The sequence below is a fragment of the Pristiophorus japonicus genome, chromosome 15, assembly GCF_044704955.1.
Source record: "Pristiophorus japonicus isolate sPriJap1 chromosome 15, sPriJap1.hap1, whole genome shotgun sequence".
NCBI classification, from domain to species: Eukaryota; Metazoa; Chordata; class Chondrichthyes; family Pristiophoridae; genus Pristiophorus; species Pristiophorus japonicus.
The window spans coordinates 185,949,553-185,971,928 of NC_091991.1; the positions used below are offsets into that span (position 1 = coordinate 185,949,553).

The 22,376-nt window shown below is 46.9% G+C and overlaps 2 protein-coding genes across 4 annotated transcripts in view; one reads left to right on the plus strand and one right to left on the minus strand.

The window, feature by feature from the left end:
• llgl1 (LLGL scribble cell polarity complex component 1) overlaps window positions 1-7,340 on the plus strand; it is a 164,022-nt gene extending 156,682 nt beyond the window's left edge. For 2 of the 3 annotated variants that reach the window (XM_070901481.1, XM_070901482.1), the window contains exons 21-23: window positions 732-826; window positions 2,182-2,305; window positions 3,301-3,517. In XM_070901481.1, the coding sequence (XP_070757582.1) occupies window positions 732-826; window positions 2,182-2,305; window positions 3,301-3,454 (373 nt within the window). In that variant the 3' untranslated portion in view covers window positions 3,455-3,517. Of the gene's footprint in view, window positions 1-731; window positions 827-2,181; window positions 2,306-3,300; window positions 3,518-5,376 lie in introns of those variants that run through there. The other variant, XM_070901483.1, reaches the window with a different exon arrangement.
• Window positions 7,341-12,921: 5,581 nt separating this feature from the next.
• Window positions 12,922-22,376, minus strand: part of flii (FLII actin remodeling protein) — a 49,991-nt gene continuing 40,536 nt past the window's right edge. The window contains exons 14-19 of the mRNA XM_070901484.1: window positions 22,212-22,272; window positions 21,429-21,557; window positions 18,533-18,639; window positions 16,078-16,183; window positions 15,249-15,314; window positions 12,922-13,979 (exon numbers count right to left, since the gene is read on the minus strand). Of these exons, the coding sequence (XP_070757585.1) occupies window positions 13,845-13,979; window positions 15,249-15,314; window positions 16,078-16,183; window positions 18,533-18,639; window positions 21,429-21,557; window positions 22,212-22,272 (604 nt within the window). The 3' untranslated portion in view covers window positions 12,922-13,844. The remainder of the gene's footprint in view (window positions 13,980-15,248; window positions 15,315-16,077; window positions 16,184-18,532; window positions 18,640-21,428; window positions 21,558-22,211; window positions 22,273-22,376) is intronic.

Consider the following 22,376-nt stretch of genomic DNA (forward strand, 5'->3'; position numbering starts at 1 on the left):
CCAAAACTGAACACACTATTCCAGGTGAGGCCTCACTAAGGCCCTGTACAACTGCAGTAAGACCTCCCTGCTCCTATACTCAAATCCCTTAGCTATGAAGGCCAACATACCATTTGCTGCCTTCACCACCTGCTGTACCTGTATGCCAACTTTCAATGACTGATGTACCATGACACCCAGGTCTCACTGCACCTCCCCTTTTCCTAATCTGCCGCCATTCAGATAATCTGCCCTCGTGTTTTTGCCACCAGTGGATAACCTCACATTTATCCACATTATACTGTATCTGCCACAAGTTTGCCCACTCACCTAACCTGTCCAAGTCACCCTGCAGCCTTGGTGATGGTGGAACAGCCATTTCTATCAAACCATGTTGTGTTTCCATCAAGTTGCTGCTATTGGTAGAGCTTTTGAGGCATTGTGGTGCTGTCGAAGTAGTCTTGCTGCTTTCCTCTTGTAGATAGTGCGTACTGCGGCCCAGTGCCGGGGGGACTGAGGTCATACTACGCCAGGTGGGGACTGGGGCCTGGTGCCGGGGAGATCGGGTATTGAGCCTGATGATAGTGGCAGTAATCAAGGTCTGGTTTCCCTCGGTCTGCAGAATGGTGGCTGGATCGGCAACTTGCGGGGTGGGTTGTTGCTGACCGGGTCGCTACCCTCTACAGCCTCGTTGCTTTTGCCTCCACTTTGATTTCCTGCGCTAACTGATATTTTCCTTTCTAAATATTCAGCAATAACTCCCAAGGGTCCCCCAAGATGAATCAAGCAAATGGGACTCACAAAGTTCAGAGCAAAGCGGATAGCAGCTGGTTGGGAGGTACTGACGGTAGGTTTCTGCTGCCTCTCCCTCCCCGGGGCAGATCTGTAACCGGCTGTTAGAAGCAGTTTATCAGTTGGCTATGGAATGGATGATAAATCTTTGGGAGAGGAGCCTGATGGGCAGCCAGGGTAGTCTGGAGGGACCCAGGAAAAATGCACAATTACCTCGAGTTGATGAGCTGGTGAAACTTATCAAGGTTGTAAAGGTGATTGTAACTTCAATGGCTCAGTGCAATGACCAGGGAGCCAGTTTAAAAATGAATAAAGTGGAGTAGAAGGGAAGAATTCTCACCCAATGGACTTGGAGAAAACAGTCCGAGGTAGTCTTGATCACACTGTGTCCAGGCCTGCTCACTGAGTAACCGCAGACATTCACGCTCTGGAGACCCAGTAATGTCGCGAGGCTAATCCCCAGGGTCAGGGTCTGAGTTAGACAGGAGATACTCGGGCCTTCCGAGTGTCTGAGGTGATCTAAATATACACAGTTAGTCTGGAATAGTGCAGGACAAGAGGCTGCAGAGTCACACGTCAAAGGTGACATGTGGGTTGATGAATCGAAATTCTTCAACATTTGGAATGGACGTGCGTACTTCTGAACACCACTCGAACTGGCGTGTGGTAATGAGATGCACTTGATGGGGAGGGGGAGGGGGAGAGAGGACGGGGCGTGGGGTGGGGGGGCTGAGGCGGTCGGGGGGGCAGGAGGGTTGGGGTGGGACGGGTGGGTGAATGAACTGCATTGCACCAATTGTAGGATCAGAAAACGACCAATTCCTCCAGGCCGGTTTATTGGATCTAAGTTTGTTTATTGAATGAAACTGGAACCAAAACATTCCTCTCCCCAAGACCAAGGGTTCTTTGATTTCTTAAGTCTAAATGATTGTGGTGCCAGGTTAAGCTGTTAAATCTTGATGGGTGGGTAGAGGCTGGTGTGGAATATAAACACCAGCACGGACCGTTTCTATGCTATGAATACTTTGAAACACAAGATTCTGAGGGGGCTTGGCGGGGAGGGAATTTAGAACTAGGGGGCATCGTCTCAGAATAAGGGGTCGCACATTTAAAACGGAAATGAGGAGGAATTTCTCCTCGGAGGGTTGTAAATCTGGAATTCTCTGCCTCCGAGAATTGTGGAGGCTGGGTCATTGAATATATTTACAGTGGCAATAGGCAGATTTTTCAACGGTAAGTGAGTGTAGGGTTATGGGGAGCAGGCAGGGAAGTGGAGTTGAAGCCAGGATCAGATCAGCCGTGATATTAAATGGCGGAGCAGACTCGAGGGGCCAGATGGCCTACTGCTCCTAATTCTAATGAAGCCAGCACTAACCTGGTTGTGAAGTTACCTGCTTGTTTTGTAACCAGGGATGCTGGAGGATTTCCAACTCGCGTTGTCTCAGACACCACTCGACTCCCCCAACAGCAGTGCTGATATCACGCTGGACACAACGGGTGACATGACCGTGGAGGATGTAAAAGATTATTTGCCGTGAGTATTTGCAACTGTAGGTATTTTTCAGAATGGGATGTGGCAGAGGTGCTGAATCAAGGGGCCTTGGTGTGGGCATGTTCCACTGTCGCTTGCATCGATGCTGCTGTTTTAAAGTGGCAGAAATCATCATATCATAAACTGTCCCTCGAACGAGGGTGACTTGCTTCCACACCAAAAGGGATGAGTTGTTCAATGTTTCAATGAAGGATGTTCCAGTCCTGAACTCCAGTTGAGGGGGTGGAAGATACCTGTGCGTGGATTTTTTTAACGTGGGGTGACCGTTGCACACCAGCCACCACACGGGGCTTGACAGAGCGAGGTCTTGGTCCAGGGCAAGGGTTAACCAGGACGACTGGAAACCAGCTCTGCTGCACGGACCCAGTGCGCTCACATATCGCAGTGTGGGCTGGCCCGTGCTGCCCCAGGGCCCTTGCCTCGACTGGGCCCCGTACCCTCATTTGCTGCACCTCTGCCACGATCTGTCACTGCTCCTCCGCCACGACCTTCCCGCTCCTCCGCCGATGTTCTTGCCCACTCTAACCAGCGACCTGGGCCTTGGTGTCGCCCAGTCGCCCACCTCAAAGTCATCACACACTCAGGACAACTCTCGCTGGAAGCTGCAGTGGCTTGCACCAGCTCTTTGTACTCCTGACCAGCTGCTCACTCTCCCCACAGTGCAAAACTGATCATGACTCTCAAAAATTCTTTCATTCTAATGGTAACCGTTCTGCTCCGGGGTATTTAACTGTCTCCATCAATTCTTGTCTTGGTTTTCAGGTATACACAAGTGTTGTTCCTCCTACCCCTATCCTCACTGCTCCATTTGAGATTTGTTTCAGTCTCCCGGTCAAGCTCCAAGTACCACCACACTGTGGCCTAACCTGACTCGGTCAACCTTTCCTCCCACAACCTACAGTTTTTAGATCACACATCACCAACATGTGTTTTTTTTACTTTAGTATCCTGACCAACAACAACTTGTATTTATATAGCGCCTTTAGTGTAGAACAACAAGCCAAGGCGCTGCACAGGAGTTTAATGAGGCAAAAGTTAGCACCACGCCAAAGAATGAGATATTCGGAGAGGTCGGTTTTAAAGAATATCTTAAAGAAGGCGAGAGAGGACATTCCAGAGCTTGGGGCCTAGATGGCTGAAGGCACAGCCACCAATGGTTGGGCGAAGGAAGTTGGTGATGAGCAAGAGGCCAGAATGGGCCCAAATTTGTTATTCTTGACTTATTTTAAAGCTGTGATATTTGGGGTTCAGTTGCTGAGTTCTGACTCTGAACGGTGGCTGATGGACACTGGCACAAGCCGGGATTGTTCTTCCATGAAGGGGAAGCAGCTGGTTGTGGCTGCAAGGCAATGAGCTGGTCCAACTGTGTGCTGTTTCCTGAGCTCTCCATAGCTCACTGCAGCAAATGTACTCCCCTGCACCGAACAAACTGATTCTATCTCGGCTCTGCAGGGGCAGAATGGGAACTTTAGGCAAGAGTCATTATTTTCTATAAATGGACTGAATTAATGTTTAATCCATATCCGCTCGGTTTCATTCGTTACCACCTTTTTGGGAGGAAAAGTTTCATGATTCTTTATGATCCTCCGTATCATCAACGGACACCCGCTCATTATCTTCTCAGCAAGGGTCATGGGATAGTGACTGAGCAGAGTCAGCTTAAGTATCTAATCACATGCTGCTGAACATGAGTTGGCAAACCATGCTGACATCCCAGTGTGTGGATGCTGCATTTCATCGAGACTCGAAGATGCGATATAAACACAGGTGATGCAATGAGCCTTCCCTGTTTTCTGGTCCATTTCCTTGGGTTCTGTTTATGGCCTGAATGAAGATATTTGGCTTTATTCACTGTATTTTGAAGAGGATTGGTGTGTCCTGTATATTAAAGCATGTGGATCAGATTAAAGATGTTCTTCAGTCATTCAGTTCAGTGGAGGTATTGTTGCTGTGGGCACACAGGCCATGTTGGCATGGCAACCAGAGGGCCCACTGCCAGGCTAATTCACTATTAAATCTGGGCGCTGTGACTTGAAACTGCTTTGCTCATCAAGTGTGACATAGCAGCGAGCAGTTTAAATGGAAAGTGACTGGGGTGTTGGCGTTCGAGCGGCACAGGAGTGGGCAGAGGTTTAAAAGAATAGGAGGGGATAAAACACACTTGGCACTGATTATAACAAGTGAATTGGATAATTGATTGTGAAGCTGCTGGCCCAAGAACAGTTGGTGCTTGCTGCCACCAGGCTGTCAAATGTGCCACAAAAACTTTTCAGTGCTTGCTGTTTGATCCTGACTTGTACCTTGCACCCCCAAAATCCCCCCCCCCCCCCCCCCCCCAACAACATTGACTGTAGAAGTAGGGGTGATGGGGCAATCTGACTCTGCCACGGGCTGGGCAGTTAAACCAGCGGCCACCCCTTCCTCTCGCTGTTGCAAGGTATTATTGCTCAGTCCTTCAGCCCAGGAAGGTTCCAGGTTCACTAGCCGGTCTGCTGAGGTACCAGTGGGTTGATGCGATTACGCTCTGTGCTTCTTGATGGTACAGAAGTCGAATAGCTAATCGTTCCCATTACCAATCCCTCCGACAGCAAAGCATACAAATGTAGGTCATGTTGGGGCCAACTGTGATCGTGTCCCAACATCTATTAAATAGCCTGCTGGAAAATGAGGGGCCACTTGGGACTTGGGCTATTGGCATCAACAGAACCAGGCCTGAGGGGCGAGAGAAACACAGGAACGTGTGCTGCACTGCTTCCAGTGCAACTGAGACACCCGACAATGGCTGGAGGAGATGCCGATTCTCTCATGTTCCCATGAGGTGGTGTGGCCTGGGGCAAGGGAAGACCCAAAGGATGCAGTTAGTATTTTGAAGCCTGCTGTCGAAGGTTATGGGTGAGTGGCCTGTTTAGTTCAGACCAATCGAGCAAAATTGGAGGGCTGTGAAAATGAGGGAGTTTGAGGAGGGGGAAAGCGGGATGTTGATTTAAACCACCTGTTGAAATGGAGTAAAATTTTTGTATCTTTATAATTTGGAATGTCTTTCACTTTTTCAGGGAATGTTAGCAGAGATTCAGCTGCAGACACCTTGTGACCTTATAATGTGATCGATTGGCTTTTATCGGCATCGACAGCCCGACTGTGCTCTGGGATCACGGCCATTGATGTAGACAGAGGTTTGAATTGTCACATCTTCAATGCCAAAAGACAAACTGCTTTTTTGGGGGGAACCTACACACCAATTGCCGTCTGCCTGCCTTCACCCAAACCCAGCCTCATAACACTAAATACCTAACTTTATAACACTGACTTTCATATGAGTGAGAGCCACCTCTCGTACTTTAGGACTATTTTCTATCTTTGCTTTTCACGTGAAGGAAAAACAATTCTTGGAAAAATTTGATCATCTCCAGTTTGTAATTTTTGTTTTTCCCACAAACTCGTTCCTGTTTGAGAACCAGTTTTAAACGATGGCAACGTTCTCATTTTGTTCCCAGGCTCTGAAATGCAATCAGAAATGGCTGGAGATTTTCTCGCTTCAAAGATCTTTTTGTGACTCTGCTTCCTGCTTCTCTAATTTTGTACACCAGTCTCATGGTGAAACTAATAGGGGCCCTTCTGCAGTTCAATGGGAGTCAACGTTCTCAAAATGGGCGGCTTTTTAAAATGTCCTTTTCTTACAATTGTGGTTTATAGCTAATTAGCTGTTAAAGGAGTGCTATAATTTTGAACAAAAGATCCACATTTCTGTATCTCTGACACACACACGAGTTGTAGTTGGGATTTATAATGGAGGGAGTTCAATGGTGCGGCTGAGATCATGCTGAACTTTACCCGCCTGGTTACAGCAGAGCAAGCAATGTGTACAGTTGCCTCTCTGAAGCAGCCCATTGGAAGATATTTCACGGAGTCTCTCGCTCCGGGGAGTTGCCTGGCCTGTGACCAGCTTCTCCTTAGTGTGACATGGCTGAACTCATGCACTGAATGGGGCGGGAGTCCGAACACATTCTGAGCAGTCTGTCTCTCCATATATTGTTGCTGCCTCACTCTGTAAGTTTAATTCTGGATTCTACATTTTAACCACTTTTTGAAATAAGATTATTTAATATGATGTTCCTTGAATTCTAGAGTGTAAATCACAATGCACTTGCATGTTAAGGCTTGGGGTGTGCCTCACCTCACATACATTCTATAATGCCAATTTTGTATAGGTGACAGTTGACTATTTTAACCTGTTTTTAATAATTCTACTGTACAGTTTTCAAGTTACATTTCAGCAATTTGTGTGTCCATCTTTCATCTGAATGGGTCACTGCCAGTTCCTGGGGCCACCACTCGCTTTCTTCCCCCACAATGTGGAATTGACTCCTGGGTCCTCTTGTACTCCCGGTGTTGATCATGATGAAATTCCAAATGTTTATGCTGCCATTCTCTTTTCTCTGAGCCTTTTCTATATGATGCAAGCATTGTGGTGTTCAATGCTTGTTCTTGTTCTTCTGTACAAAAACTAGTCTGTTGGAAGAAGAGCTCTAGAATTGTTCCCAAAGTTTAGACAACTTAAGATTTTCAATCGTGTTTGAGCATTTTCTGCCACTGGACACTCCCCACAATGCACGGTTGACTGCAGGGTAGAGTCCTCTCGTGGTGGTAGAACGGTACTGCTATCATGTCCATGTAAATATTATTTTAGTGTCAAACTGACAGTCCGCGGCAGAATGGTACAATTTATTTGTAAATATCCTTCTTTATTGTCGAAGGAATTTTTTTTTGCAATTTCACAGGATTGTTCATTTTCCTCGTGTGGAAAACCGTCAGTATTTGTTTCCTTCTGTCGGTTTCTCAATCTTTACTTTTAAAGATTATTGGAGGTTATTTTGATATCGACACCCCACAGACTCTGTGAAATCTTGTGATTTTGTTTTTAAAGATTTGTGCTGTTTTACAGTAACATTTCTTAGAATGTGTTCTGTTACATTATCTAATGGATTTTGCTTTTAACAGTAATAAAGCATTTAGTGTGTCCTGTGAATGTGTGAATTCACTGATCCTTTCACTGGAGCAGCAAAGGCTGGGGAAGGGAAGAGTACAACAGGTAAGAGTTTAAGATTATTTCCACAAAATGGTGAATTGGTAACTAGACCGTGGACCCAGGATTGACACCAGAGGAACAAAGTTATTTTCTCAACCTACTGGAATGACTTGAGACAGACTATAACATACACAAAGGCCACGCAAATCTGGATTGGATAGCTCCAGTTCGAGGGTTAGACCAACAAGTGCAATGTGCTGACTGACTGCCTCCTGTGCTGTAATTTCCCTGAATCTATCTAACTAGTTATCTTTTTAAATTTCTGTGCTCTCCCAGGGGAAAGGATGTTACCTAAGAATTAGGATTCTGCCCCTTGAGCCTGCTCCGCCATTTAATGAGATCATGGCTGATCTTCTTTCCTGCACTGTCCCTGTATCCCTGGATTCCCTTAATATTAAAAAATCTATTGATCTCTGTCTTGAATATACTCAAAGACTGAGCCTCCACAGTCCTCTGGGGTAGAGAATTCCAAAGATTCACAACCCTCTGAGTGAAGAAATTCCTCCTCATCTCAGTCCTAAATGGCCGACCACGTTAGCCCTGTGCAATGTTCACCTTCGGCCCATTCGATCTGATCCTTCTAGAATACCAACCCTGCTGTCTTTCCACGCCAGCTTTAGTATTTACTTGAACAGGCAGGTGAACCTTGGCTTAACATCTCCCCAGCAGAACACCCGATATCACAGTCACTGGAGGCTTGTGTGCCTCGAAGCGGAGAGGAGACAGGTGCTGCCCTACTACGGCTGTTTAAGATGAAACTTGCACGGAGAGTAGTGCTGTGTAGTGTACTGTGCGGACTGGCTGGGTCTCTGTATTTATGCTGTGCTCAGGATTTGGTAACTGGCTTTTTCCTGGTGCCAGGCTGGGATGGTACCAACCTGCCTCTCGTGTTGTTGAGTGACCTGGAGATTCCAAAGGATTTTTGAAAGGGAGGACTTGCAGGAAGCAGCGATTTCATTCACTCCTTCTCTCCCTGTAATCTTGAGGCTCATTGTGTGATGTAAAGTTTCATTTCTTTTTGTCACAGGACACCCAGCCCAGGAAATAGTGACTAAAATCTGGTTCTGTGCATTGATGTGATGTATGTATTCACCTTGAGGCAGGGGACTGGGGTTGTGTATTCAGTGGGATTGGGGAGCAAAGCAGGTTATTTTGACCTGATTGGAATATCTTATTTTGTTTTTAAATGATATTTTGGTCAAATTTACACTTTTGTAATGGCTGATTCAACTCCACTTTCCTGCACTATCCCCTTATCCCTTATTAAATCTAGCGATCTCTGTCTTGAATATATAAACTCAACGACTGAACTTCTCTCCAAAGCCCTCTGAGGTAGAGAATTCTAAAGATTCACTACCACCTTGGAGTCCTAAATGGCTGACCCCTTATTCTGTGACCCCCGTAAGAATTTTTTATGTTTCAATGAGATCACCTCTCATTCTCCTAAACTCCAGAGAATATCGGCCTAGTCTACTCAATCTCTTGTCATAGGACAATCCCTCCATCCCAGGAATCAGTCTGGTCAACCTTCACGGCACTCCCTCTATAAAATGAGAGAAATTTACAGTACAGGAGGAGGCCATTCGGCCTATCGTCTCCGTGCCGGCCGAAAAATAGCTATCCAGCCTAATCTCACGTTTGAGCTCTTGGTCCGTGGCCCTGAAGGTTACAGCACTTCAAGAATGTTTTAAATGCTGTGCGAGTTTCTGTCTCTGCCACCCTTTGAGGCAGTGTTCCAGACCCCCAGCACCCACTGGGTGAAAAAGATTCACCTCCTATCCCCTCTAAACCTCCTACCAATTCCTTTAAATCTATGCCTCCCTGGTTATTGACCTCTCTGCTAAAAGAAATAGGCCCTTTCCATCCACTCTATCCAGGCCCCTTGTAATTTTATGCACTTCAATAAGGTCTCCCCTCAGCCTCCTCTATTCTAAAGAAAACAACCCCAGCCTATCCAATCTTTTCTCACAGCTAAAATTCTCCAGCCCAGGCACCAGCCTCTTAAATCTCATCTGTACAGGAAAGTGTGATTGCATTAGAGAGAGTAATGTGATGACCAGAACTGCACACAGTACTCTAGCTGTGGCCTAACTAGTGTTTTATACAGTTCAAGCATAACCTCCCTGCTCTTGGAATGCTTGCCATTATTAGCTGAGGCATAGAATACATATGCCTTCTTAACCACCTGGATCTGCACTCCACAGTCCTCTTGTCCCTCTAAATGGTAGGCACTGTAGTGTAATGTGTATTCCCTTGCCTTGTTAGCCCTCCCCAAATGCATGACCTCACACTTCTTGGGATTAAATTCCATTTGCCACTGTTCTGCTCACCTGACCGGTTCATTGATACCTTCCTGCAGTCTACAGCTTTCTTCATTATCAACCATACAGCTAAATTTTGTATCATTTTTTAATCATACCCCCTGTAGTAAGTAGTTTAAGACCAAAACTGTACATAATACTTCAGGTGTGGTCTTGCCTGGGCCCTATTTTAAGAAAGTCAGGTGCTGTGAGGGATGGAAAACAGGAGATGGAAAACTCTTTCTGGAAAGATAGGTTAAAATAGGTCAAAGAGCTTTCCTCATCCATACCTATCTTGCGTTTTGTGAGATTTAAACCAGGGAAAGGGAACTTCAGTTGGAGCAGAGATGGTTGAGAGGAAATTTGATCGAGGTGTTCAAAAATCATAAGGGGTTATCGAGTAAACAAGGAAGTGTGGCGAGTAAGGGCCCAGGGCCAGCCCACACTGCGATATGTGAGCGCACTGGGTCTGTGCAGCAGAGCTGGTCTCCAGTCGTCCTGGGTAATCCTTGCCACTGGACCAAGACCTAGCACACCAACCACCACACGGGTTTGACAGAGCAACGGCCACCCTACGTTAAAACAATCCACTGACAGACATCTTCCACCCCCCTCAACTGGCGTTCAGGATTGGAACATCAGGTCCTGCATTGAAACATCTGAATTTGTGGAAGCAAGTCATCCTCGTTCGAGGGCCTGCCGATGATGCAATTGCAGTAAGACATCTTTACTCTTCTACTCAAATCTTGTAATAAAGGCCAACAAAACATTTACTTAGTTAACATTCATGTACAAGGACACCCAGGTCCTCTGAATACCAACATTTCCCAATCTCTCACCATTTAATACTGTGTTTTTCCATTTTTCCTACTTCACATTATATTCCATTTGCCATGTTCTTGCCTGCTCAGTATCTCCTCCAGGCCACTTTGTATCAGTAGCAAACTTTGATATATTCACCACCTCTTTCAAAACTCTTATGATGTAGGCCAGGGGAATTATCAGCTTGCAGTCCCATTAATTTTTCCATATTTTTTGACATACTAATTTGTCAGTTCCTCATTCTCGCTAGACCCCTGATACTCCACTATTTCTGGCAAGTTTTTTGTGTTGTCTTTTAAGACAGGCACTTAATTTCTCTGCCATTACCCTTATTCCCCATTTATAATTTCTCCTGTTACTTTTTCTAATCTTTTCCTTTATACGTACCTAATAAGCTTTTACAATCTGTTTTTATGTCGCTTGCTAGTTTGTCGTATTCTATTTTGCCTTTATCAATTTCTTGTCCTTCTTTGCTGAATTCACTGGTTGATCAGTTGTAATTTGAGACATCGACTGCCGACTCCATACAGGACACAGCTCTGCCATCCCAGCTTAAGTTTCTGACCCCCCCCCCCTCCCCTCAAACAAATTTCATTCCTTGTTCTACTACCATTAGTAGGCCATTTGGCCCTTTGAGCCTGCTCTGCCATTTAACTCCACTCCCCATAACCCCTTAGTCCTCAAGAACTGTCTATTTCTGTCTTAAATTTATTCAATGTCCCAGCTTCCACAGCTTTACAACCCTCAGAAGAAATTTCACATCTCAGTTTTAAATGGGCAGCCCCTTATTGTAAGATCATGCCCTCTAGTTCTAATCTTCCATCAGTGGAAACATCCTCTCTTCATCCACCTTATCGAAACATAAGATTGAGGGGGCTTGACACGATCACCTCTCTAATTCCAATGAGTAGAGGTCCAACCGACTCATCCCTGGAGTCAACCGAGTGAACCTTCTCTGAACTGCCTCCACAGCAAGTATATCCTTTGTAAATATGGAAACCAAAACTGCACGCAGTATTCCAGGTGTGGCCTCACCAATACCCTGTATAACTGTAGCAAGATTTCTCTGCTTTTATACTCCATCCCCTTTGCAATAAAGGCCAGGATACCATTGGCCTTCCTGATCACTTGCTGTACCTGCATACTATCCTTGTGTGTCATGCACAAGTAACCCCAAATCCCACAGCACTTCAGCAGAAAAAAAAATCAAAGAGCAAGTTATTTAAATAGAGAAAGATTGCAAAGTGCATGACCTCACACTTTCCAACATTATACTCCCACTCACTTAGCCTGTCCTATATCCTTTTACAGATTTTTTTTTTGTGTCCTCCTCACACATTGCTGACAATACAAAGATGGGAGGAAAAGCAAACTTGGAGGGACTGAGTAACATAGCCAAGTACCTGTCATTGGTACCTATATGGACCACACCAACTGGATCCACCCCTCCCAGTTCTTCTCCAGCCGTGAGGAGATATCCTTAACCCTGGCACCAGGCACACAACACAACCTTCAACTCTGTCACAGCTGTAGTATCCGCCTCCATATACTGTCGCTTACCACTACCCCATTCCTTCTTGTACCACTTCCCCCTTGCATGGCCTCTTGTGCTACAGTCAGTTTGCTCATCCTCTCTGCAGTCCTTGTTCTCATCCATACAGACAGCATGTGTCTGTTGGACAAGGGCTGAGGCTCCTCCATCACTATATCCTGGGTCCCCATACCTTCCTGACTATTGATGAACTCTAAGTGGTGAGACTGCCTCCTGGAACAAAGTATCCAGGTAACTCGCTCCCTCCCTGATGTATCACCAACTCTGAGCCAAAGTTCCTCAAGCTCCCACATGCCGTTACATCACACGAGCTGCGCAGCCCTCCATCAATCTTCTTTAGTTATTCAAATGATTTAATTTCAGTTTAACTTAATTATATAAACAAAAGTAAAAATATTCATTCAATAGTTACAGTAGTTAATACTCTGCTCTCTAGGTTAGGCAAGTGGATTAAATTCCAAACTGGTAAAGAGCTGTAATGAACACCAACCTACTGTCTTGTGACATAAACCCTTGTTTTAATCGCTCGGGTCTGGCCTTCTCCCCTCAGCTCAGTACCTGGATGGTTAAAGAGAGCTAAGAGCTGGAGTGTGTGGAGGACCAAATGGCCTCATCACTGGAGCTACAGACCAAAGGAACTGTGGACTGGGTGATGCCCATTGCTATATTTTGTAGTGGGAGGTGATCACATTGCTTTAATTGCTCTTTTTTGTTTCATTCAGTAATCTACAAATTCTCTGATATCTCATGATTGGCTCCTTTAGTGTAATCACTCCAAGGACCACTACCAGCAAGCACAAGGTCACAGCAATTAAATAATTTTACACTAAGAAGCCACTTTAACCACCTTTCCATGACGTGTGATTATCAACGCCCATTTTATCCATGTGAAACATCATACAGTTCAAAATGTCCACATTTCATCTCTAATATTTAACAGTGCAGTGCATATCTTTAATTTTTTTAACTATACAAAAAACAGCATCTGTAACAATTGTCACTGACAAGCTCAGGCATAATAAAATTGCACAGGGGTCAAGGTTTAAGACATTTTCTGAAACTTTGTTCTGCAAAGATATGTGAACCTTCATAAGTTGAAGGCGTTTGATAGTGGCATCACCTAACTCTGCCTTTGGTCAATGCCGTGAGGTTTTGGGGGAAGATTATTGGACTGATTTCCCTTCCCTGACCATGGAGTCCAAGGTGGCTCCCTAGTAAAGAACCTGTATTTGTCTCACACATTACTGCCCAAAGCATTTAAACCAATGCATTACCTTTCTTGAAATGCAGCCATGATAAGGTAGCCAGACCTGGCACAGCAAGGTCACAGGAACAGCAGACTAAATGAACGACCAGTTAATCTGTTTTGGTGCTGGTTGAGGGAGTAATGTTGGCCTGGGACACGCAGCATAAACCGGGACTGCGTACTGGTATAGAAAGTTAATAATTTAATTATGCAATGCACCAGCTCCACTGATCCTGCACTCACAGATTTTCTTCACTCCCTCATCACTGACCCAAAGAACAGAAAAACTATACTACCTGTTAAAACTAACCCTGGGCTGATCTGCAAGCCTTCACTGCAGTAACTCAAAGGCAAATTATTTCCATTAGGTAGCTGAGCGAGAAGTTTTTGCTTTAAAAGCTTCTTTGGAGACAAACCTTTGCACGCTATGTCTCCCCCTCATAGCTCATCTTATTTGTATATAAAGCGAGGGGCGGAAACAAACAAACCCCTGTTGTGGGGTGACTGTGACCATCCTAAGCGAGTGGTTTTCGGAAGGCACCCCAGGCGTGGAAGCAGCGGGTGAAGTTATGGGGTTCGTTCCCTTTGCGGACCAGGCGTAGTTTGCGCAGATGTTCGCTGTCTTTGGCCCTCATGTGTTGGATGTAAACCTAAAGGCAAAAAAAGTTCCATTAGAAAATATTCATTAAACAAAATAAAAATACTGCGGATGCTGGAAATACTCAGCAGGTCAGGAAGCAAGTGTGAAGAGAGAGTTAACCTTTCAGCTCAAGCAGTGCTTCAATATATTACGGGTGCGCTTTAATACATTACTCAAGTATAATACGATACGTCTCCAAAGAAGCTTTTAAAACAAAAACTTCTCGCTCATTACTCGCTGTGAGGAGGACGCTAAGAGGCTGCAGGGTGACTTGGACAGGTTAGGTGAGTGGGCAAATGCATGGCAGATGCAGTATAATGTGGATAAATGTGAGGTTATCCACTTTGGAGGCAAAAACACGAAGGCAGAATATTATCTGAATGGTGACAGATTAGGAAAAGGGGAGGTGCAACGAGACCTGGGTGTCATGGTACATCAGACATTGAAGGTTGGCATGCAGGTACAGCAGGCGGTGAAGAAAGCAAATGGTATGTTGGCCTTCATAGCAAGGGGATTTGAGTATAGGAGCAGAGAGGTCTTAGTGCAGTTGTACAGGGCCTTGGTGAGGCCTCACCTGGAATATTGTGTTCAGTTTTGGTCTCCTAATCTGAGGAAGGATGTTCTTGATTGAGGGAGTGCAGCGAAGGTTCACCAGACTGATTCCTGGGATGGCAGGACTGACATATGAGGAGAGACTAGATTGACTGGGCCTGTATTCACTGGAGTTTAGAAGGATGAGAGGGAATCTCATAGAAACATACAAAATTCTGACAGGATTGGACAGGTTAGATGCAGGAAGAATGTTCCCAATGTTGGGGAAGTCCAGAACCAGGGGACACAGTCTAAGGATATGGGGTAAGCCATTTAGGACTGAGATGAGGAGAAACTTCTTCACTCAGTGTTGGTAACCTGTGGAATTCCCTACCGCAGAGAGTTGTTGATGCCAGTTCATTGGATATGATCAAGGGGTATGGAGAGAAAGCAGGAATGAGGTACTGAGGTGAATGATCAGCCATGATCATACTGAATGGTGGTGCAGGCTCAAAGGGCCGAATGGCCTACTCCTGCACCTATTTTCTATGTATAACTGAATGGCGGAGCAGGCTTGAGGGTCTGAATGGCTTCTTCCTGTTCCGATGCGTGAACCTAGATGGTGAGAAACAGCAGGCTCTTCAACCTAGGAGAGCGTCTCAGCCAATGCAGGTCCTGTATTGACACCCACTCTATCTGGCTGGTGTGACGGGAGAGCGATATGTACCTTCAGAAATGTTATAGTTACCTGGCAAGTTTTCAGGCTCAGTTTGATCTCCACCTGACTGGTTTGTGTTCCCACCCACATGTAAACCTGAAAAAGAAACATTATTTTAAATGTGATAATGTTAAATTGTGCTGTTTATTTAATTGTCTGTCACTTTATCATTTATTTCCAGTTTTTTTCCCCATTCTGACCTGAAGACGCAGAATAATGATGGGGCCCGGCTCCCAGCCACTAGGCATCCACCACGTGCCATTGCTGGGGTGACCCTAAACACTTGGCATTTGTAGCCTCTTCAGGGGGAGAGGGGAACCACTGCCAGGCCTAATCCTGTCCACACACTCGAACAGGGTCATTAAATCTTGGCTGACTTACCCCTGGTGCACTGTGGTCTAGTGTAGGATCTCTGCTTTGATCTGTGGCTGAGGTGGTGACAGTCTGTGTGGTTTATTTTTCACAATGGCTTTACAACTCTGCTCAGATTCATAAAATCTTTAGTTTATACACAGAAATCGAATGAATCCCACCCATTATGTGAGTTTGAATAAATTGATAAAGCACTCGAACCACATTGTTGCAGACTGGTATCAGCTGCATGTCACTGACTTACAGCCACACGGTGCCCACCAGTACTTCACATACGCAGCCTGCCGACAGATCTCAGTAGCCGGGGTAACATGCTCACTGGGGCTAAAAAAACAAGCACTCCACAGCTGTGTCCACAGCCTGGCATAACCCATGAAATCACCTTGTAGGAGTCTGCAAACATATCTCACCGGCTCCCAGGACCAAAGCTGAGTGCCACAGCCATGGTTTACATGCTACAGCTTTATTCTGTTCCCTGTGCACCAACCTCTTTTCCATTGTCAAGTAACATGATGTCGTCATCGGCAAGGTCATCCTGACAGAAATCAGAGCACTTCTCTGACACGGAGAAATAACCCTTTTCATTGGAACACCTTAAAGGAAGAACAGCAGGATAAATGATGCAGCTTAGAGTTCAAATGCACTAAACAAACCACCAATAACACAAGCTGTATTCACTGAAAGCACCTCACACCAGCTCACTCAGCACAGACAGGCACTTGTGCCCAATGTGTAGAGCGCAGCACCACACATACAGGGGAGGATAAAGAAAAAAAGGGAGGCTTATGACATGTACCAAGGGCTAACTACTGCAGAACCTCTCGGAGTACAGAAAGTCCAGAGGTGAAATTAAAAAGGATATTAGGAATGCTAAGAGAGCATGAAACATTCTTGGCAAGTAAAATGAAGGAACACCCAAAGATGTTCTATAAATATATTAAGAGCAAGAGGATAACCAAAGAAAAGGTAGGGCCTATTAGAGACCATGAGGGCAATCTATGTGGGGAGGGTTCTTCATGAATACTTTGCATCTGTTTTCACAAAGGAAAGGGGCAATGCAGATACTGCTATCGAGGAGGAGTGTGATATTCTGGATGAAATAAACAGTGAGAGAGGAGGTATTATTAGCAGCTTTGAAAGTGGATAAGTCCCCAGGCCCAGATGAAATGCATCCCAGGCTGTTAAGCGAAGCAAGAGAGGAAATAGCAGAGGCCTTGACCATTTTCCTCTCTGGCTTCAGGTGTGGTGCCAGAGGAGTGGAGGATGGCTAATGTGGTACCTTTGTTTAAAGGAGAAAGGGATAGACCGAGTAATTACAGGCCTATCAGCCTAACCTCGGTGGTCGGAAAATTATTGGAAAAAATCCTGAAGGACAGGATAAATCTTCACTTAGAAACACACAAATTAATCAAGGACAGTCAACATGGATTTGAGTACAGGGGCAGGGAGGTGTTGCTACAATTGTACAGGGCCTTGGTGAGGCCACACCTGGAGTATTGTGTACAGTTTTGGTCTCCTAACCTGAGGAAGGACATTCTTGCTGTTGAGGGAGTGCAGCGAAGGTTCACCAGACTGATTCCCGGGATGGCGGGACTGACCTATCAAGAAAGACTGGATCAACTGGGCTTGTATTCACTGGAGTTCAGAAGAATGAGAGGTTAGATGCAGGAAGAATGTTCCCGATGTTGGGGAAGTCCAGAACCAGGGGACACAGTCTAAGGATAAGGGGGAAGCCATTTAGGACCGAGATGAGGAGGAATTTCTTCACCCAGAGAGTGGTGAACCTGTGGAATTCTCTACCACAGAAAGTTGTTGAGGCCAATTCACTAAATATATTCAAAAAGGAGTTAGATGAAGTCCTTACTACTAGGGGAATCAAGGGTTATGGTGAGAAAGCAGGAATGGAGTACTGAAGTTGCATGTTCAGCCATGAACTCATTGAATGGCGGTGCAGGCTAGAAGGGCTGAATGGCCTACTCCTGCACCTATTTTCTATGTTAAGGGATGGTCGTGTCTGACTAACTTGCTTGACTTTTTCGAGGAGGTAACCAGGAGGGTCGATGAGGGCAGTGCATACGATGTAGTGTATATGGATATTAGCTAAGTTTTAGATAAGGTCCCACACGGCAGACTAGTGTTTTGTGACGGGAAGGATGTTTCCAGTGGGGTTCCGCAGGGCTCAGTACTGGGTCCCGTGATTTTTGTGGTTTACATCAATGATCTAGACTTGAATATTGCAGGTATGATCAGGAAGTTTGCAGATGATACTAAAATCGGCTGTCTGGTTGATAATGAAGAAGAAAGCTGTAGACTGCAGGAAGATATCAATCAACTGGTCAGGTGGCAGAGCAGTGGCAAATGGAATTAAATCCGGAGATGTGTGAGGTAATGCATTTGGGGGAGGGCTAACAAGGCAAGGGAATACAGAATGGTAGGACACTGAGAACAGATTGGATAGGCTGGGTTTGTTTTCCTTGGAAGAGGAGGCTGAGGGGAGAACTCAGTGAGATGTATAAAATGATGAGGGGAGTGGATAGAAAGGGTCTATTTCCCTTAGCAGAGGGGTCAGCAACCAGGTCATAAATTTAAATAATTGGGGGAGGTTTAGAGGGGATATGAGGGGAAAATGTCTTCACCCAGAGGGTGGTGGGGGTCTGGAACTCACTGCCCGAAAGAATGGTAGAGGCAGAAACCCTCACCACATTTAAACAGTACTTGGATGTGCCCCTGAAGTGCCGTAACCTACAGGATCGAGAGCTGGAAAGTGGGATTAGGCTGGATAGCCTCTTGTCGGCCGGTGTGGACACGATGGGCCGAATGGCCTCCTTCTGTGCTGTAAACTTCTATGATGTCCAGAATCACTGGGGTGGCTTGAAAATGCTAAAGTAAATGTGGAGGTAGACCAATGGGATTGCAACCAAATTCCAGCTCTTCCCAAGTACCTAAAAAGTCTGGAGTGCTTCATGTACTCGGCATCTTCGTCGTATTGCTTCTCTCCGCCTATTCCAACCCAGAAGAAGTTTTCAGGCTCCTCCCCTTCATTTATCACCTACAACAACACAGCAATTGGGAGTTTAACTCGTGCTCAGCTGGTCAATGATACGGTTTATTGCCCCCAGAGGAGCAGTGGAATTTGGTGCAGGAAATCATGTGGCCGTGAATCAGGTGTGGTCATCTCTGTCCTCATTCTCAACATGTGTGGGCCCCCGCCCCCCCCCCCCCCCCCCCCTCAGGCTGTCGCCCTGTGGCCCCCGCCCCCCGCCCCCCCTCAGGCTGTCACCCTGTGACTCCCCCCTCCCCCCCCCCCCCTCTCAGGCTGTCGCCCTGTGACTCCCCCCTCCCCCCCTCCCCCCCCCCCAGGCTGTCGCCCTGTGCCCCCCCCCCCAGGCTGTCGCCCTGTGCCCCCCCCCCCCCTCCCCTCAGGCTGTCGCCCTGTGGCTCCCCCCCCCCTCCCCTCCCCTCCCCTCAGGCTGTCGCCCTGTGACTCCCCCCCCCCCCCCCCCCTCAGGCTGTCGCCCTGTGGCTCCCCCCCCCCCTCCCCTCAGGCTGTCGCCCTGTGACTCCCCCCTCCCCCGCCCCCCTCAGGCTGTCGCCCTGCGCCTCCCCCCCCCCCCTCAGGCTGTCGCCCTGTGACTCCCCCCCCCCTCAGGCTGTCGCCCTGTGACTCCCCCCCCCCCTCAGGCTGTCGCCCTGTGACTCCCCCCCCCCTCAGGCTGTCGCCCTGTGACTCCCCCCCCCCCTCAGGCTGTCGCCCTGTGACTCCCCCCCCCCCCTCAGGCTGTCGCCCTGTGACTCCCCCCCCCCCTCAGGCTGTCGCCCTGTGACTCCCCCCCCCCTCAGGCTGTCGCCCTGTGACTCCCCCCCCCCCCTCAGGCTGTCGCCCTGTGCCCCCCCCTCCCTCTCCCCCCTCAGGCTGTCGCCCTGTGCCCACCCCCCTCCCCCCCCCTCAGGCTGTCGCCCTGTGCCTCCCCCCTCTCTCAGGCTGTCGCCCTATGACCCCCCCTCCCCTCAGGCTGTCGCCCTGTGACCCCCCCCCCCTCAGGCTGTCGCCCTGTGCCTCCCCCCTCTCTCAGGCTGTCGCCCTATGACCCCCCCTCCCCTCAGGCTGTCGCCCTGTGACCCCCCCTCCCCTCAGGCTGTCGCCCTGTGACCCCCCCTCCCCTCAGGCTGTCGCCCTGTGACCCCCTCTCTCAGGCTGTCGCCCTGTGCCCCGCACTGCCTCCCAGCTCAGGGTGTCACACTGAATTATAAAATCTAGCCCACAGCAAGGTGTGCAGAAGAATATTGTCCTGAATTGTCTGTTACATTTGGGTTTTTAACAAGAGATACATTTCTCAGGTTCAGCATCATTGACCACTGCTATAGATGGGCCATCTTCCTTCCCTATGATCCACAGTGCCCCATTACTTGCCCAATATCGAGGTAACTGCAGCAAGCCCAGGAATTGAGCAGAATCCTTGACACTCAACTACCAGTTACATCGTTCCCCAACAAACAGCGTAGCGTGGCACAGGCTATAAAATAGTCAGATTTACTGAAGTGAAGAGATAAAAGCAATATCAAGAACAAATGTATAACTATACACTCTTGGGAAATAAAGGCACAAATGGCTTTTTCTCTGCTAACACAATACAAAAAAACTAAACCTTGCTGACCACGGTGTATCTGCACCACCCATTGGTGACGGCTCCTGACAACACAGGCCTAGTCCCAGATATATCCAAACTAAGGACATTAAAAATGTCTCTCAAACACCATTAGAGTTGTCAATCAAATATATAGCATAAAAAGATCCCAGGGATACTGTAATTGAAATGAATGGTTTGGCCCCTTTCTGGGAAACACCGATCTATCCCAAAGCACCTTGGACTGCCGGTGAGATGTGCAACAACGGCCTCACTAAACACTCCAACAATTAAACAGCACAATTTCTGCTGACCTGAACCAGACTAAGCAAATCCCATTTAACCCCGTGTGTACTGTAACCAGAAAGAAAGCAGCCAAATATAATGAATCAAACAAAAATGCTTTGTGTGTTTACAATGCCAAATGTTATAAAGAGAGATTAGATGCACAGCCACTGAGGTGTCTCTGTCCTCGACACAGTATTTATGATGTTACAAGTGCTGGTTAGAGGCAATCTAGGAGCAGAAACATACAGAACTTCTCCACAAATAGGAGCAGTGAGCAGCAGGCCGTACCTACGATATCACTGGAGCATTCTGTACAAAGACCTTTGCTCCCACACAGCCTCCAACTAATGGTTCAGCGTGATAATAAAAAAGGCCATCGCAGACAGTATCAGTATAATGATCTCCTTTTGTTTTTTCCACTACAATCTTCTCCCCTTCCTGGGGCCTATTCCCACACGGTTATCCCACCCACAGGCTAATCGACAAGCAGGACCCCCAAAATACATGCACTTTGCAATATGAACCCGGCTGATTTTCCCCCTCCCTGGCCCAGGGTTAACGCTGTAGCCTCCTACTGACTGGATCACCTCTCTCAGCCCACACTGGAGGCTGAACCGAGAGCTCTCCCAGTCTGTATACAATCACTAACAGCCACCTTGGGGAACTCTGCCCCCGAGAGTCAGTACGCTGTGCGCAGGGAAGCACTAGGGAGAAGTCCTGGATTCTAGGAGAGAGATTGGGGCAAGAAGGCCGTCACCCACCCATGTCTGAGGGGGACAAGTTACACACTTGCCCTTCCACAGGCACAATTCTAGCAGAGAAAAATATCTTTGTCTTATCTTCAACTCATGGTAACTTTTAATTCTACCAGAAAATAAATGGATTTTTCAAACAGGAAATTAAGAATAGCAGAAGAATCCGTTACCTGTTTGCTGTACGTTTCATCAAACATATTATTCATGATCTCTTCAGCGAGCTTGGCCTCGTCTGGGTCTGCTGCACGTCCGACCCAGGTGTAGACAATACCTTGGTTATCAATACTCTCAAAAGGCACCTGAAGGAACAGCACAGATAGTGAGCACGCACTCAAACTGCTACAGACAAAATCTTCACCTCTGACCCTTGAAAATGAGTACTATTCACATGCAAGGGTCACCAGGAAATGATCAAGATCAGGAAACCTGACTGATTTCCACTCCACAGCTAGAACCCCAACCGTAACCCAACTGAGATCCGCTAACGCAGTATAGACCGGGACTATCTTATCCTTTCCTAGTTTAAATTCTAGTACAATCTACATAAAGTCTTCCTGTCTCCTCTTATCAGCAAGGATAACTTTGCAATGATGAGGTAACCAGGACTGCACACACTCCAGCCGATACAAATCTTTTGATTTGTACTCTACCCTCCTTCAATACAACACCTTGCTCTACAGTTCCATTTAACACTTGCTCCCCTGTAATGGTTTTTCACTTATCCACATGGAAGTGTATCAGTCAGCTGTGTTTTGGTATTTGTACAGAGTTCTTTTTTAAAACTGGCACTTGCTGCTCACCAATCTTTGAACATCAGCTTCTTGGTCTGGTGTAACCAGCGGCTGGGTAAGGCCCGCGCGCCCACACAAGTCTCGGGGGCGCAGGACGAATGAGGACACAGGACTTAACCCAAACATAACAATTTTAAATCGTTCATAATGTTCAAGCATTACCTTAAGAATGTAGCAAAACTCAGAGTTCAACATACTGGCATCAGTGCTGATCTGGATACACCTGGAAACAACAAATAAAAGTTCAGAAAAATAGGAAATTTTCTCCCATCATCCTTGTCTGGACATTGCCACAGCCTAGTGGGCAGGGGCGCAGTCTGCTCCCAG